This window comes from Dermacentor variabilis, chromosome 11 (genome assembly GCF_050947875.1).
Source record: "Dermacentor variabilis isolate Ectoservices chromosome 11, ASM5094787v1, whole genome shotgun sequence".
In the NCBI taxonomy this organism is placed as follows: Eukaryota; Metazoa; Arthropoda; class Arachnida; order Ixodida; family Ixodidae; genus Dermacentor; species Dermacentor variabilis.
Window position 1 is genome coordinate 95,139,903 of NC_134578.1, and position 17,711 is coordinate 95,157,613.

Sequence of the window (17,711 nt, forward strand, 5' to 3'; positions counted from 1 at the left end):
CACGTAAGCAGAAAATTACAGGATCTCTGATCTCTCTGAAGAGGTGAACGGCAAAAGCTTACTTTTCCTCCTCTTGTGATTTTCCTCTTCTTTTAGTCATTACTGATCACTACTAAGCATTTTTAGTGATTTGTATGTAATCAACTGTGCTCATTGCAAGCCATTGTTAGACATGTTGGTCATATCATAGTCATTAGTAGTCATATCAGTCACTACGAAGAATTTTAGTAATTTCCAATCAATTGTAGTCATTAGACATGTTGGTAATTTCGTAGTCATGATAGTATTTATTACGAGTCATTTCAGTCATCACTAATCAATTGCAGTCATTACAAGTTGTCGTTAGATATATTGGTCATTTCAGTCATTACTGCTCACTAGTAAGCATATTTAGTCATTTGTAATCAATTGTGGTCATTACAAGCCATCGTCAGACATATTGGTCATTTTGGAGTCATTAGTAATCATTAACCTCTACCAATCTCTATTATAACATTATCATTCATTAACTGTCACTATCAATCATTTCTCATTCTTTAATCTGTGTTCATATGGCTTGACGACGCTTCGGCAAACACACCGGCAGTCAGGTCTGCCGACAAAAACTTCACCACAAGCCCAGAAAGGCTTTCGCCTTAATAAATCAATAAAACATGGTTTATTACAAACGCGCCAGAATTTTAGCTTCGTATGCAGCTTCATGTCCGAAGGTGTCTCAAAATATGGCAGCCGCGAGTGTAGATGTCAAACCTGTGCACTCACTTTTGTTGGCGAGGCAGTTCACTTTGCCGAGTGCCATGCAGTCGCTGCAAACAACTCTGCATTGATTTGGCTCCCAGCCGCATCTTTAGTTGCCCGCCCCTGATGACGCAGCGCCGATTAGACTTAATGGCCAAGGCAGTGTACTTCAGACGAAAATTTTGCCAGCTCGCCGACCCCAGATGCAGCAGCGCCGATTAGGCTTAAGGCCTAGGCAGTATGCTCAGGACACAAAATTTGCCACTGGCAAGCTTATCTTCGTGTGGGCTCATCGGTTCCTAGACCACATGTACAGATTAGACTGACAACCATTGCAACAGCGTTGGGGTTTGCCGACGACCAGCCAGAACTTAGTGCGAGCAGGTGTAGCAGAAAACTCCGAACTGCGTGCATCAGTGCATGCACACACGTACCCTCTACGATTTGTGCGCCTTCCGGCAGCTAATTGGCCTGATCTTCGTACATGCTTTCGTGATTTTTCATACCCACTGCTTTTGTTGCTGTTCCCTTGGTCTGCTTTGTGACTGGGACGAACCTTGAACCGACATTGACTGTGCGCCTTGGAATGGCTAGAGCGTGCATCAAGACCAGCACCAAAGCAGCGCCTTTCACCAAATAGCAGATATTCGATTTGCAAATTTAATTACTTGAACGTTCACTATCCGATTTGTATGTTTGAGTATTTGCACACGCCTAATTTAACAGAGTCAGAAAACACTCACAGGCTTTTGATATTTTTCCTTTATTCTTCTCTTGTGGGCACCACACATGAATATCCACAAACATTACATAAAAAAGAATTTGGGAAGGGTGGAGAGGTTGGCATGCTAGAGGTGCCATCCTCAGCACCTGGGGACGAGGATAAGAAATGGGAAGGGGGAGCAAGGAGGGATGAATTTGAAGCATGCCAAAATGAGTCGACACCAGTGTTCGGCAGCCCGCAACTGAACGAACCACAGTGCTGGCTGTTAAATTGAAGTCTAAGATACAAGTATCACAGAGGTTAGGAGTAATTCACTCCTTGCACAAATAGTTTTCATTTCCCCCTCTACAACAGTAACTAGCAAGAACATGTAGAGCAGCAACCAGAACGTCTGTGTTTACAGCATACTTCTGATGCAATAGCATCCAGCATAGGTGCATCTAATTCACGTTGGGCAATGCCTGCACGGTAGTTGGGGCCAAGATACATTGTGTTATTATATAAGGCAGATGTGCTTAGAAGCGTTGGCTGTTGGGTCAGTTGGTGCAGTATGTGGTGTCCTTGAACAGAAATAAGGGCTGAAAGAATGCCTATCCTCTCCACATCCTATCTGCCCACCCTTATTTCTGCTCAACAACACGACAGATGAGATTAGTATGCATCTTGGCAATGTTAACAGTGTGATTGCCATGTTTCGTGAGATGGATGCATCAATGCTAAGATAATGTCATGACGTGATGTTCCCTGCGATTATCATGAAGATATGAAGCAATGAAATGAAAAACAGTAATTCAGAGGCGTACGCTTTGTCATGAACAAGCAGTCTTATTTAAGCATCTGCCACACCCAGCCATTCTCAGCCTTTTCTTTTTTTCTCACGTAATTGGCATCAACAATAAGGACCATTAGCACTAAATGAAAAAAGCACACACTATGTACAGATATACAATTATTTGCTACAAAAATAACAGTAACTAAATTGATAACACTAAATAAAGAAGCTACACTTTTTATGACCCGACCAGGACACCAGTGTGGTTAACTTAAACAAAAATGATTTTCTGGGTGAAATTCCAGCAGGGAAATTGAAAACAAAAGATTTCAGTGATACCCCTCTGTAGTACTAAATTTCTCATAGAAAAAGAAACAAGTAAAAAAATCAACAATAAGAACCCCTGCAAAATACTAGGCATGCTGCCACTTCATAAGCATTAGTAGATAGAACAAGCCAGCAAATTGCAAGGTTTCAGATTAGAAATATATTAACAACCTATAAATATTGTGGCTGGCAGCAGTGCCCAAGTGCTTAAATAAAGCTGCTTGTCTAGCACTGCTCAGTGCCTTTTTTTGAACTAGAAAAAAAAGAAAAGAAACGAGATAGTGAAAAAGATATAACAGCCTTCATAAAAACAAAATACAGAACTGTCCCCTTGACACACCAACACAACATGAAAAGAAGCAATCAAAAGACGCCACAGTAAAAGCCTGCCACTTTGTTAGCCACAAAGCATGCTGCTGCTTTGCCACCATCGCAATAGGACCCATTTTACTACATACGAAACTCTGCGAAACAGACGAGCCACTTTTTGCACTGCCAATGCCTGAAAAATGCACCCTGCACTCTATTGCCCATTGTAACGCACCTGTTGTGTGTAGCACTGCTTATGTCTGCACATGATGGATGCCTATGCTCGTGCAGAGAGGCCCCCAGGTACCACTAGTAACTGCAGTAACGTGGCCAAGCAAGCTTGGTGGTACATGTTGGAGAGCAGGCAGTGCAAGACAACTGACAGAACTGCAGAGGAACAAAATTCTGGACAGAACAACTCTGAACAAACAAGCTGTGAAGAGCACAGAGCAAAACACAAGTACAACTTCTGCTCTCAAAGAGCAGAAGTTGTCACTTCTGATAGCAGAAGTTGACACTTCTGCTCTCAAAGAGCAGAAGTGTTAAAAGCAGAATTGTGACTTCTCACGATGATGATGATGATGAAAACTTGCTCTCCACGGATGGAAGACATAAGCCAATGGATGTTGGATGGGCAGTTTGCACTGCACACTATTCCATTTCCATGCACATCCTTTCAACGGAAAATGAGTTATGGGCTATCTGAACCAACTGCACGCCTGGCAAGACCATGCAACCAAGAACTGCCACAGAATGTTACCATATTTTAAATTTAGCACCGGCAGAGGAAACAGATCAGTCTGGCAGTCCTAAAAAATAAGTACCATGGCTCTTTGCATTTCTTTTCTGGCTGTGACAAGAGTGGGCAAAGGCAAAACTGGTTAAACAGTGTTGCCGTGCCAACCGCGATGCACAAGATGTAGCACGGTACCATGCCATGAGAGCAGGCCTTCCAAGTGGCAACATGCCAGGCCCAAAGTGACAAACCTTTACTGCACTGAAGAATTAAGGGACACAAAGCAAACACACTAGGCCCAGGAAGCACTTGAAAATTAGAACGGATGTGAAGCTGCCGCTCGCGTCCTCGAATTTCAAGCTACTTTAGAACAGCACAAGCAGCAAACAAAAGCCACAGAATAACTAACCATAGACACAAACATTCTAGCTGACAAAGTCAAAGCCACAAAAGCCCACAAAACTGAGAACACTGACTGCCACAACCACATTAAAACAGTGAATGTTATATATAAAAAGAAAGGCTAACATACATTTTACACGAGACAAATGCTTTCTCAACAAGCAAACTGCTTTCAAATGACATCGACATGGTCAATATAGAAAGAGTGCAACAACCACACAAAACGAGAACACTACATGCCGATGACAAAAAGTCAAAACGAAAGCCCAACCCCGATTAACATATACGTTAATGCGCCACACAAATCTAAGACAGTTTCACATGAATGCAGACACACACCTTGAAACTTTGGTGATGGAGTCACTTTTGTTACGTGTAACTAAGGGCACAAACCCTGGCATTGCAAAAAAAAAAAAAAAAAAGACTGAAAAGGCTAAGACAGAAGTACCTTCCACTGCCAAACGATCATGCCTCAAAAGAAACTGGTTAGGTAACAAGATGTGTTAATAAAATAAATTACTAAAACTATGTAAGCTTCTTTTTTCTTAAGCTATGAGGCCGGCTATATGATCCTTAGGCGCTGGTAACTGTGCAAAGTACAAGCTGTCCAGCTATTACAGTGCACAAATATAATCTCTTACACAGATAAAACTATGGGTTACACATGTGTCATCCTGGCTTCTGCTGCATAAACTCGAACTTGAGAGTGCTTGTTAGGAGCACGTTCCTCAACCAAGGCATTCAGGGCATGCACACTGGCACGCACATCATAGACACAAACGCATCATTTAAACTGTCACAACGATGCCAAAAATACTGGTTGGTAGATTTGGCTTTGTCTGGGATACAGTGGTGCGACAAACTCGTGCAAAATGTAAAAGAACTTCATGCTGTACAAAATTACACCTACGCAAAAGATCGAGCTCCAGAGCATTACAAGTATCCAGCTATTGGGACCAGAGAGAGAGAGAGAGCTCAGCAGTGAATGCACTGTACAAAATGTATCAGTTCGTGGGTCCAACACATTCAGTATTTTGTACACTGTAAAAAAACACACGCACACAGATCTCGCAGCTCAAAGGCATCTAAGGTATCCAGCTATGAGGCACTAGGACACAAGCACATCACCGCTTGCACCAATAAATGATTGAAAACGCAGCTGTGCACATTCTTCCCCACAACGTGGTCACATTTGCATACTGCTCGCAACTGCGTTGCTCACTCCCAACAAAAAGTGCGCACTTTCGCACAGCAAGTGTGAGTATACCGTTCACGTACACTGCAGCATATGCCACACGTAATCGCAGCTGACTTTAAGCCAGTGCTCCAAAACTACAATGCTCGAGAAATTTCGTCATCGGCTCGAGAGCTCAGATGTCTGGAGAGTAGCATGCACCTCTGGAACAGAGCACAAGTCAACTTCCACAACATACGACATGGCCCACGCATTGGGCAAGAAAACTAGGTTAACTGACGATTATGGCTATACATCGTGATTGACTGTCTGTAAATGCAGACAAAACATAGAAAGAACTCCTTAGGGACAAACGCTAGATTTACGACTGCATGAAACCGTTTTCCCGGCGTACTTCTTCCTACATCACATTCCCATTTAGGTAGTATCAGGGTTCCTATCAGTTTTTCACGAGTAAAAAAAATAAAAGGCTTTTTTAACAACTAATGCCTATGCCAAGGCATTGTCAGGAAGCAGCACAGCATCAAGTTGACAGCAAAGTACTGCCTTCAACAAAAGGCCTTGACAATGGCGTTTCGATACTCGCAAGGTTTCCATGGGCCACCAAGTGATTTGCAACACTGGTTAATCGTGGTGCACAATGGCAAGTACAGCTGTGACAACACTGAGCCCCCATTTACAGTAAGGTTGCTGGCCACTGATTGGCTCCTGCTAAAGCACGCTTAGGACACATGTTCCGGTGAGATCGACGTGCAGAGGCATCCATAAAGCATAGAAACGAAAAGCCGTGCCTTTTCTCACACTCTTTCAAGTTTTACATTTTTTTCTTTTCGTTACACAAAACATCGGATGCTACCTGGCTGCCATTACGCAAATTGCCAGACACAAGAACATGGAGTGGCAACTGCTTGCTTCAACGACTGCCTTTCCATTGCATAACAAAACACACTCCAGACGTTGGCGCCTGGACGTGGAGAGAGATGCAAATCCGCACAAAAAAACTCGTATCACAAAAAGAAAATGTCAGTTGCATTGGCAAACGCATTAAGTTTATACAGTCTTACATTATTACCACTGCCAACTTTAAATAGAATGTGTTAAGCCTAACATGCATACACGCGACACTTTATATTTGACACTTTATAAAAGAGCAACACAAGCTTTCCAAATACAGCAAGCAGGCAAATTAGGTTACACAAAGTAACACAGCAAACGAAATACAGATGGCAAGCTTTTCTGCTCTCAGCACATAAATGTGCTGTAACTAATTGTTGCTGAATTACAGAAAGAAATAACGCGCATCTCATTAGTATAACAGTTAGTGTGTGTTATTGCACGTATGAAACATTTATTAAATGAGAAATGTATGAATGTACAGCACTGCACAAGGCATTTGCATATGTAAACTCGCAGAGCAGTGATCACTCGTAAGAGTAAGAATTAAATTAAAGATGACGTTTACTTAATTGCTCATATGAACATGAAAAAAGAACCTTAACAAGAAACACAGTTGTTCCTAGTGACAGCAATTTTTTTTTTCTGGGGGCAAGAAAACTTCATTGCAGCCTAAGCAAAAATAATTCGAAACGAATACATTATTAAAATATCCAACTACATTTTTCTGAAGTGTAGCTCTTGCGGGTGAAAGCTATTTCCCTTTGCCTGAAAGGAATGCTCCTTGAAAAAATGCTTTACTAAAGCAGCCAGTTTCAAGCTCAGTCGAAGCCAGAGCAATGAATTCAAATAAGTCGCAGAAATGAGCCTCTGAACCAAAGTCCACGAGGTGTAAGTAGAGAGAATTGCTTCTGCAGTGACATGTAATGAAAATGGGCAGATAAGCGTGCAGATGGCTAAAGAACTCACGATTCCAGTTTGAGGTGTGCTTAGGTAACAAGCCTGACCTCTCTCCTATTAGTTACTAGAGCTATTTACAAGAGCTGCAAGCCTCGGTACGAGACAAGTGCAAAGCGAAATGCACAGACGGAGGCTCAATGCTCCGGGCTGAAATCTGCTCAGACCATACGCTCGGATGCCCCTGCTACTAGACAGATATTTACAGCCTAGGTTGCAGTTTCGCGGATGGCGAAACGCGTAGTTGAAGGTTCAGAGCTCCATTTCAATATTTACACATATGGTGAGCTTAGTCATCCCTGCCCCTCACCGTAGAAACCTTAAGGAAGGTGCGTGTTTTCACATTCAATAATGACAGTCGTGCTGGCGTTGAGGTCAGGCAATGTCAACGAAAATAAAATTTACAGAAGTAATTCAGAGGTAACTGCCGTGTCCCACTGGGTGTTCTAATAGCGCAACGCGTGGCAGTTCACTGACCTAGAAGTTGCTCGTTTAAATGGCACCCTTGATGTTACCTCTAGACCTAACGAAAAAGAACTAGGACATCACACCAGCATAGCTGTTATCATATCTGTGCAAATGTGCGACTTTGAAAAGGTTACAGCGATAAGAACAGCTAAGAGCTATGGCGAACGAACTAAACTTGAAGGAGGAAGTGTACACCGGAACCCTTCTACCGAGTAATAACTCGAAAGCATGTTTCGAACCACCATTTAGTCCCTTGCCAAAGCCACCCCAAATAAAGCGTACAAGCCGAAACCGTTGCCAACATCACGCGAGATGTTGAAAGCGGAAATGAAAGAATGCGTTCTGCTAAGTCCCAACTGACTACTTTATGTACATATATATATATATATATATATTAACTTAGTACTTTGAAACAGTTTATTTGAGAATGCACTATAGTACCGAAGAACAGCAGTGAAGTTGGCGCGCCACTAGTACAGTTGAATCCCAGAACCACAAGTGCCGCGTCATTGTCATCTCCACCACAACGTTTGTTTCATTCCATCAGCGTCCAGTAGAATACAATTCACCAAAATTATCTCTCCAACAATATGGTGTTCACGATCACATTTCTGCAACAGCTGATAAGCTTCTGCACAGCAAGCCTAATGATACTGCTTTGTCCATGGCTTCAAGAAATTATACTAGTATTTAAGGTTCCTCGGAGCAGGCAACGGCAACAGGAGCAAAAGGATTCAGGATTCAAGGATTCAGTCAGAGCTTACGAAGCATCATGTGACACCACCACCATGTGACACTACTATCAAGTGATATCAATGTGATGGTAGAGCCCTATGACAAATTTGGCAACGAAGTTGCAGTGAACAAGACAAGGATTGTCACATGCAAGTCCACAAGGTCAATCTCAAAGCACCCCAGCTGCTTCACAGCGCAGGCTAATGACTGACTAATGTATAAGAAGGAAACCACTAGTTCCTAAACAGAAGAATCTACACTTTGTTTCATTTGAAGAAAAAGTGTGTGTTACCAAACCTGATCCTCGAAGATTAAAAGCCAGCATCCACGACACTGAATAAGCGAAAACACAGAGCCAAGTGACATGCCCGAGAGACGTGCATCCCAAGAAAGCAAAGTGGTTGGCACACGAAATGCTACGCAAACCAATGTGCACATGGCTTGTGAAGACGTGTGCCTATGACCCCGAGATGACATGGCGCAGAAAACAAACTGAAAGATAGGATGCATTCCAAGCACCGAGGACATCGTCGAGGCCTGACCACGACGGATGAAGAGAATCAACATTAGCTTTCTTGAATAAAGTGTCGCGCGGGAGGACCGCCTCGGCTGATGACACCAATTCTCGGGTTGGCAGTCAAAATGTTTCTGGCATCTCGAAGGACCATGCTTCACCTAATATTTACAATGCAGACAGTGTATTTCCTTTACGGGGCACTTCTTGCCACAGTGCCGCAGCACTCTTACGAGATGATTCTGAATGGAACTCTCTGGTCCGAGAGGCAGCGTTATAATGGAAGTGAACGCAGTGAAAGGAAAAAAGAACGGATGTGTGCTTCCATTCTTTTTGGAGGAAACAGAGGAGACAGACAAGCACACCCCTTTAGACATTCTGAACAGTACACGGCCTAGCTGTTTTAATATAAATCGAAGCCTTCCAGTAAAACATGTTGCAGACGGTTTGTTCAAAAATTGGCCACAATGTCTGAAAACTGAAGAACTGAAACCAAGTTTCGGGCACCTTTATTCAGGCAACGCTGCCCAAATGCAAAAACCTACTTTGGAATCCCTGACGTCCCGCTGACGTACCAGTGCTGGGGTTCCGGCGCAAAATTCAAATACTGATACTTGGACCTTCATTTTCTCATCTAATAATGAAACTATTTTTTTTTTTAAATGACTGCCTGCAGGGTTCTCAAACAATGCTTTATTCTAAACTGATTTATTGTTTCGCTTTAGTGTCCCCTTAGTGTCCCCTTTAGTGTCCCCTTTAGTGTCCTTTAGGGTCCAAGTAACAGATTTTTGCCTTTTAGACTACTGGTCACATGTCACATGCTCAGTTGAGAATTTCCCAACTAAGATATTTTCTGCAATAATTTGTTTATAGATGTTATAGATTTCATGGTTTGGGGATTCAACTGCACTAGTACTATAAAGTGGGACCAGCTTTTCAGGGGGGATGAGGCACCTTAAATTACTTTCCCATTTTCTTTTTGTTATGACTAAGTTTCACAACCTATAACTTTGGTTCAAAATGGCCTAAAACAATAATTTATAGCTTACAATACACTACAAACATTCAGAATCGATTCCTTGTGGTCTAAGTTTCTGTTAATTAGCTAATTAGGTCCTACACAAAGGACATCCTGCTTTGGATATCATAAAAAATATTTATCATAAAATATATAATTTTATTCTTGAGATCACCTGGTGAAAATACATTAAGTGGGCAAATTTTATTCAAATTGCTTAAAAAATTGTCTTTCTTTTGAAGCACTTCATCCCCCCTTAAGAGATCAATAATGATAAAACAACAAGACTTGATTCTTTATTTGAACCAAACCAACAGGAGCACTAGCAAATTTAATACACGAGGGTGTGGGAGCTTTTCTGAGGAAGAAATGCAAACATGCTACTAATTGCAGTTGCACCATGTTGCATTGATCGAAAAAAAAAAAAAGCAACGGAAAAAAAATTCACTAGAACATTTTTCAGCCGCACACTTGCGTTTTGCAATGTGAGAGTTCGCGGAGTGCGAAAAGAGAAGAAAAGCCAGAACACCTGACGAGAAAACAGTCGTGCGCAACAACCAAATCACCAAAAAGGGCACTCCTGGCCAAAGTGTTGAAGTTGCGCACTTTTCGCCAGCTCCTGGCGGCACGTTGCCCACGAGTGGAGGACTTCAGTGTCCCCAGCGAGCTGACGAGAGAGCGCAGCACAAGACGAACGCCAATGCATCAGGCGTCAAAGTTGCGCACGACGCGCTGGATCCGGCGTCGGCACACCGGGCACGGCTGGTTTCGCTTCTGCAGCTGCAACGCGCACTTGTAGCAGGTGAGGCGGTGACTCGTCCGACCGTGCACCAGAATGCCGCACTTGGGGCGCGCCATGCAGATGGTGCACAGGTCTGCCACTGCCGAAGTACGGAGCGCCAGCGTATCGCCGTCCTGCTTATCGGTGCTGCAACCGGGCTGGGACCAGTCGTCCGGTGCCTCTTGGCTCGCACCGGTCGTCGCCGCGCTGAAGCCGTCTCCCTCGTCGCCGTCGTCGATGTGCTGTTCGCGTGAACGACAGTGCATCAGTCGGTTATCGAGACCCGTCACCGTTCCACCAGGCAGTGGTCACACAAATGTGCCAAGTTTGGCGTAGATTCAGTAGAAGCTCGTCAATGCAAACTCCAAGAGGAGTGGAAATTTATTCAAATAAAGTTGAGTCCGAACTAAGGAAAGCCCCTTTGAATATTATGCCCAATCAATTGTGCGGTACAGCACGCAAAACCGCAACCATGACTGGGCTCGCATTGAAAAAGTTCAACGGCCTGCATCAGCATGCAAGGACCTGTGCCCCAGAAGAAGCCTAGGTTCCGTATAAAGTCCAAGTGCAATAAGAATGCGCCCTGTATGCCACTTTCTGTGGGTGCGAGGGAAAGTGCGAGGGGGAGCAGAGAAGGATAGTGGCTTGATGCGCACAGTCCTCCCGCGTGCCCAATGTTGCAGGTCACATGACGAAACATGTGCCAAGGGAAGGGGGGTTAATTTGAATGTCAAAATAGCGACACGATCCCAGGCAACTTCAAGCAGCTTCAAATAGCACCAACTCCACTCTCAATGTCAGCAACAACAAGGGTGGTGATTGTGTGAGTGAAGTGCCAGACGATGACTGTTGCAAAAACGGTTTAACACATAAAACTCAATAATAATGACTCGCACAAAATCGCACATTAGGGACGACCGCCTAAGATGTTCGTTGTATGCAAAGAAAATGGGGACGCACTCACCGACAGCCCCTCTGAAGTGCTCCCACCACAACTCTCTTGTGATCCATTGGTGTTCTGCAATATGAGAAGACACTTTTCAGGCTCCCAGGTGTTAAAAAACAAAACAAGACACAGACACTGCATCAAGAATACAATGGATTCTTGATGTTGATTCTTGATTCGGTAGTGTCTTGGATGGACACTACCGACAAACATGAAATCGACGCGTAAGGAAAACATTACGTCGAGCTAGATTGAAAAATTAGCCTTCGGCAATAACAAATTCAGAGTGAAAACAGAGTTTTCGTAAGCAAGAAAATGATGAAAACGGAAAACTAGGGAGTGGCATCACGTATTTCGGACCATTATACCTGTGATGTGACGTCAGCACTGTCCGATTCACACAGAGCAGTAGGGAGGGTGATCACATGGGAATTAGGTCAACATGTCCATTTTGGTGCAAGCAGTTGAGAAGCAACAGTGGCACCTTCGGCAGCAATTTTCTACATAACAATGTCATATATTGGCATATAGAAAACCATCCTAGACTTCTAGATGAATAATCCATCGACCTAGCTCGACATAATATTTTCCTCGGTGTTCTTTTAAAACAACTTGACAGAAAAATATTCTGACACACTTTTTTTTTTTTGCTTTCTTAACCCTTTGAAGGTCAATGACGTAAATATACGGCGGCGGCGTCTGTACGTTTAAAAGGTGCGCCAATTTCCTAACTTTTTATTTTCTGTCATGTACTGCCACTGCGTGGGAATACAAGGAATTTTTTTCGCGTGCCTCCCTCTCTCGGTTTTTGTTGCATGGTTTATTTTAGAGCTAGTTTAATCCCGTGCGTCTATATACTACCGCTCGCGCGCGCGGGCAGGCGGCAGTTTGGGTTCTGTTCCGCAGGCGGTTTTGGCTTCTTGTGCTTGCAAAACTGATGGCTATCTCGTTACTAATCGCTCAAAGGGCGACCGTATGTTTCTTGCTCGTGTAGTGCTCACGGGGGTGTGCATAGGAAGGATGCCGCCGTGCATGCGTTTCCGTTTCTTTCTTTTTTTTTGACACTTGCGAAAACTAGTTGCCTCTGGTTGGCGATAAGATGAAGATTAGCGGAAGTTTGACACCCGTTGTGCTTTTTTGACGGGCACACAAACACACAGTTTTCTTGAGTGCGCGCACCTATGCAGTTTGATTACACTATGGATGTACCTATTAGATATTAGTGTAAGAGCAGGAACATTTGAGTCTTGCGTGTTATTCTCGTGTGCGCATTTTCAAGGCCTTGAACGATGTGTATAAAAATGCATCAAATTTTTAATTCTTATAAGTTTATTTCCTTTCTTATTGTTGTTATTCATGAATAAACAGTACATATATACCAACACAAAATATTCTTTTTCTGACTTTACGGTCACCGTAGAAAAATTACGGCAAATTTTTTTCGAAATAGGTCCCTCTGAAGAATTCAAATCTGCAATAAACAAAAAAAATCGACCCCGGGCAGTCGCATATGGCGAAAAGAATGGACCCCAAAAGGGTTAAAATTTTGGAATACTTCAGTTCTCTAGTGAAATCGTGAAGTCTTTATTATCTTCTCAAATATCTCGCGTGCCCTGCAGCGCTACTGATACTATTGCCGTCGGAGTGCCAAGCAGCACCACAGAAAGTGTGCGCGCGACCCCTACCGCACTGCAGCGAACGCCATCCGCGACTGAAAAGCCTTGGCCCCGCATCACTCACAGAGTTGCTGCCAGGTCCTTCCGAGTGCAGCTTCACGCTGTCATTGCAGGACGACCCCGACCGGCTTTCCTCGCCAGCACTATTCAGCCGGTGCCGGTCCGAGCTCCCACCAACACTGCCCAGTGTGCTCGACACGCGGCAGATGCTCGCCCTGAGGCTGTTGCGGCGCTGGACCCGGCGGCGCTTCTTCTGCGGTGGGTGTCGCTCCTCCCGGTCTGGCAGCCATCCGAAGCGGTCCTTCCAGCAGGTGGTGCAGTACCGTTGCACGGCCGACAAACCGTGGGGCTCGCACCGCGTGCCACAAAGCCGGCACTGCCACAGGTCCTGTCCCCCCCCAGTTATCGCCACATGTTACGAAGCGTGTTGCACACATACCTGGCAGCATGCGAACTTTCAGATTTGTAAAGAATCTCGCGGACACAACACTAGAGCACTCGACAGGCACGGGTCAGTCCTAAAGCGCAAGCCAGGCCGGGTGAAGCATTCTTTTGGTGAGACCGGGACGCCCTCGGGCATGTTCACCGATGGATCTAGGTCCGGTCTTCCGAGCACAAATGGGCCTTCTGCATAGATCCTAAGCATCTGTGCGAAGCTAAAGTGACAAGTTGGAAAAACTGGTGCTCACTTAGCAAAATAAACAACCCAAGCAGAAGCAATCGACAATGATAGCAAATGTAGCCCAAACAAAAACACAGAAGAGTGGGCGAAAAAGAGGGCAAGAAGAGAGAGAGAGCAAAAGAGCGAATGAATAGACGTGTTTCTTGCAGAGTGGGACCACCAAGCACGATTAAGACAGTTGAAGTGTCTTTTTTTTTCTTTTTACAAAATCAAACTTTCCTCCACTGGAAGAGGAAAAAGAAGAATTAAAGAAATGATACTAAAAGGCGCTCGTGACATGATCCGACTGTTACTGCTTTCAACACGGTCATTTTATTGCATTCCTGCTATTTTGCCACATTTTATTCATTGCACCACATTGAAGATTGCTTAATTGTCACCGCAGTGTACACATTGATGTCTTCTGCTTTAATTGCATTCACAACGTCCTTCGTGGGCCTTAAATGCGTATAAGAGAAGTGCTGCGTCGTGGGTTCAGAGGGGTCGGTGGGTCAGCTCTCCTTTGCCACCCACACGTGATAGCTGTGCATGATGTTCAGGAAATTTGCCGCCCTTAATTTCAAATGATAGAAGACGAAGTGCTATTACTTATGAGAGCCTGAATATAACGACAAAGCTTGATTGCAGTTGCAGGATCACTGCTACCTTCATTATTTTCCTTCTCAAGTCAGAATATAGACGTTTGAAATTTCAGCTGTTGTTGCTTGCTGTACACGTAATACAATTATGTTATTTTTTTAAAGCTTTTTTTTCTTTTCTTTAAAGCACGTCCCAAGCATATGCCTCTTGTGTGTACACATGCATTTATTAAGGATTTACCTGTAGACACAACACAAGCACAACAGCAAACTTGGAACCACAGAGAACGAGAAGCAATGCATTGTTTTCCGATTACAGTGGCTTTTTCAGTGACATTGCTGTTGTTGCTTTTGCTGTGTCGGAAGATTCTCTACAAACTTGCTCGAAGCAAGCACTCCTCTTGCATCCTTCCACCAACAGAAGACTCCCAACAGAAAGTTGGCAGAACGACCAGCAGAACTTTCTGCTAACAGAACTTACTTTTCATAAACATTAATGCAATGTTCATGAAATCATAGACCGAGCTCAAATACTTAAATTTTACGAACAACTCGGGAAAGCTGGCACACATGGCATTCGCATTTATAGACCTACTATCGACCGTTTCATAGGCGAGGCGGAACGTAGCCTCAAACCAGCGCACCTTCCTCCTTGCACCGATGCATGACGATCGCCATTTCTCCCATAGGCAGCTCGGAACAGTAGCAGTGTCTTTTCAAATTAGTGCGATTCTAACATGTTCTGCCTGTGATTGCTGCAATGTCAGACGACTCAAGGCCAATAGGCTGCCACTGTGCTGTATTCGGAAGCGAACATGAAGTGAATCTTCAGCCACGGCAGCTTCGTGGACACCACCACTGTGTTTGCAGACAAGCGTTCGCTTTGGATTGCAAGCACAAACAGAAAGAACTTGATGCCACCAGCTTAGTATCAGTGAGCGCGCTGCGGCAAACTGGGCACCCATGATCAAACTCCGATATGAATGAAAGGTGCGGATTCGACTCAGTCAACTATTGCGAATGGCCGAAGTCAACTAGTGCTTCGATTGCGCACATTAAGTTATTCTGTTCTAATATGTTTCAAGATTATCATGCATGGCAACCAACGTTTTTGAGCGAGGACCTAATATGAAAACAGTATGTACCGACTAAGAAAATCGAGGTGTGTTTTGTTTCTTTCTGTAACCAAAGCCACGCCTACCGTGAGCCGGCCACCCTTAGTTGACAGAGACCGTCCCGTGCTTCCTTATGTTGCCGGCAAGGTGTCTGGCTGACGTCGCGCATTGCAGGCTGTATTACCTTAGAAAATGAAGTTGCTGCTACGAAAAGTAGTTGCTCGTTTTACAGCTTTCGCGGGTTGGTGAGGTGCCCTCACATAGGAACCATTCAATATTGAAGAGTGTGCATAAGCTTTCAACACGTTGCGTGGGCCTGGTTGATCGCGGCATACTGCAGCCACTGTTATCAGGTCGTTTTACGCATGTTAACAGCTCTTCCAGTCAAGTTATTTTACAGTTCTTTATTCTTTAAAGTTTGACGCCCGGATGCCAGGTAAACGATACAGGATGCCAGGATGCTCCTGTATTTAACAAAAGAAAAATGAGACATCCACCCAAACGTAGCTAAGTGCTATGTTTGGGTGGATGTAGCATTTGTAGCACTTACATACATTTAGGTGGATGTCTCATTCTCTCTTTATTAATTACTTCTCTCCACCCTACGGGTTTCCACAGAACTATTACATCAGACACTCCTGTATGTATCGCAAGTCCCTACTGACACTGGTGTCACATTGCAATTCTGGCAAACAGCTTCGTAACACGGGGAATACGAAAATACATTGCCAACTGTTCTGAGCGAACAGTCATTGTGTAAGATGCTATCTTTAAGCGGGTCAGCAGATGTTTCACAGCTGCTAGATAAAGTCTCCTACTGCAAAGACATACGCACAAGAGATGATTCGTCAATCAAAGGCACGTTTTCCATGCTTCTCCATAGAAAATATGCTGCATCTTGAAGTTGTTTTCTGTGTTTTGCATACTTAAAGGGTCCCTGAAACAGTTTTTGTTGCATGCTCAGACACAGAGGGTCTCTCTCAAGAGATGCTTTCTCACAAGGTTCATGTCAGTGCCTTATAATAGAGGTACAAATGGTTAAATACTATCCACCCTTGCAGCTGCGATGTTTCCCTCAACTTTCACACCACGTGACCATTGCTACCGCATGGACTCATGTAAGGGCCACACCCCCAACCTGGGAGCCCGAAACTTCTTAAAGAAATTTCCAACAAAGAAGCAGTTGCGTTCGGTGCCCCAATGCTGCATGTAGGCATCGGCAAATTTTTGCACGCTGCATAGTTCCACATGCTGCTACTAGATGGCGAGAGCTGTGCGTTGAGCTCTGATGCAATGGATACGGGGTGCGCACAGCTGCGCTGGGACCATTTAACCCTTCGGCCCCATGTAATGACAGCACCATTGTCAAAATTCTCTAAAAAAAAAAAAAAGTTTGGCCCTTACAAGAGTCTATACAATATGTATTGCCTCCTCCAAGCGGTGACACAAGTGTTGTCTACTTCCTGTTGATCTGAACCAAGTGAAGTGCCGCGTCTCTTTCCTACGCAGCTCTTCTCTCTAATTTTGGGTTACATGGAGCGATATCTGAAGAGGGACTGCTCGTGGTGGATGAAGACATGGTGGCAGTATGCACAATGTTCACCACTGCCTTGCACTACACGAAACAAAAAAAGAGACGAATGCCGCCGTGGGCGTTCTCTGTATTGCGAGAAGCATATATGTAATGTAGAGACTACAAGGTAGCTGCTTCTAAAATCGGCTGATAGCATGTAAATATCTAATAACATGTACATTCACGATGATCTCTATGTTGCACTAGCAAGATTTCTTTATAGCCATCAGGGGAAAAAGAAAGCGCTGCTGCTAACTTGTGAATGTGGTGAAACGAACTATTTATACCGTTTCCTCTACTCTGGAATTGAAAAAAGAATATTAAGAGTAAAAAAGAAAGTACACCAACATCAGGAATCGAACCCACCCTTTCAGTGTGGGAAGTGGACACGGCACCACTACAACAAGGTCTAACTCAAGATGGGGACTTTCGGACAGACGTTCTGCCACGCTGTAAACCGCAATCAATTGCCTCTGCAATGCTTTCCTTCCGGATCTCGGCTTGTTAGAATAAGTTCCTGCCATCCTAACAAAGTTTATGGCTATTTCAAGCATGTACATGGGGCCTCTGT

The 17,711-nt window shown here is 44.1% G+C and overlaps 1 protein-coding gene across 5 annotated transcripts in view; it reads right to left on the minus strand.

Moving 5' to 3' along the window:
• Positions 1-1,483: 1,483 nt before the first annotated feature.
• Positions 1,484-17,711, minus strand: part of LOC142563881 (E3 ubiquitin-protein ligase Mdm2-like) — a 70,707-nt gene continuing 54,479 nt past the window's right edge. For all 5 annotated transcript variants that reach the window (XM_075674566.1, XM_075674564.1, XM_075674567.1 and 2 more), the window contains 3 exons: positions 13,257-13,580; positions 11,535-11,588; positions 1,484-10,812 (listed from right to left, as the gene is read on the minus strand). In XM_075674566.1, the coding sequence (XP_075530681.1) occupies positions 10,495-10,812; positions 11,535-11,588; positions 13,257-13,580 (696 nt within the window). In that variant the 3' untranslated portion in view covers positions 1,484-10,494. The remainder of the gene's footprint in view (positions 10,813-11,534; positions 11,589-13,256; positions 13,581-17,711) is intronic.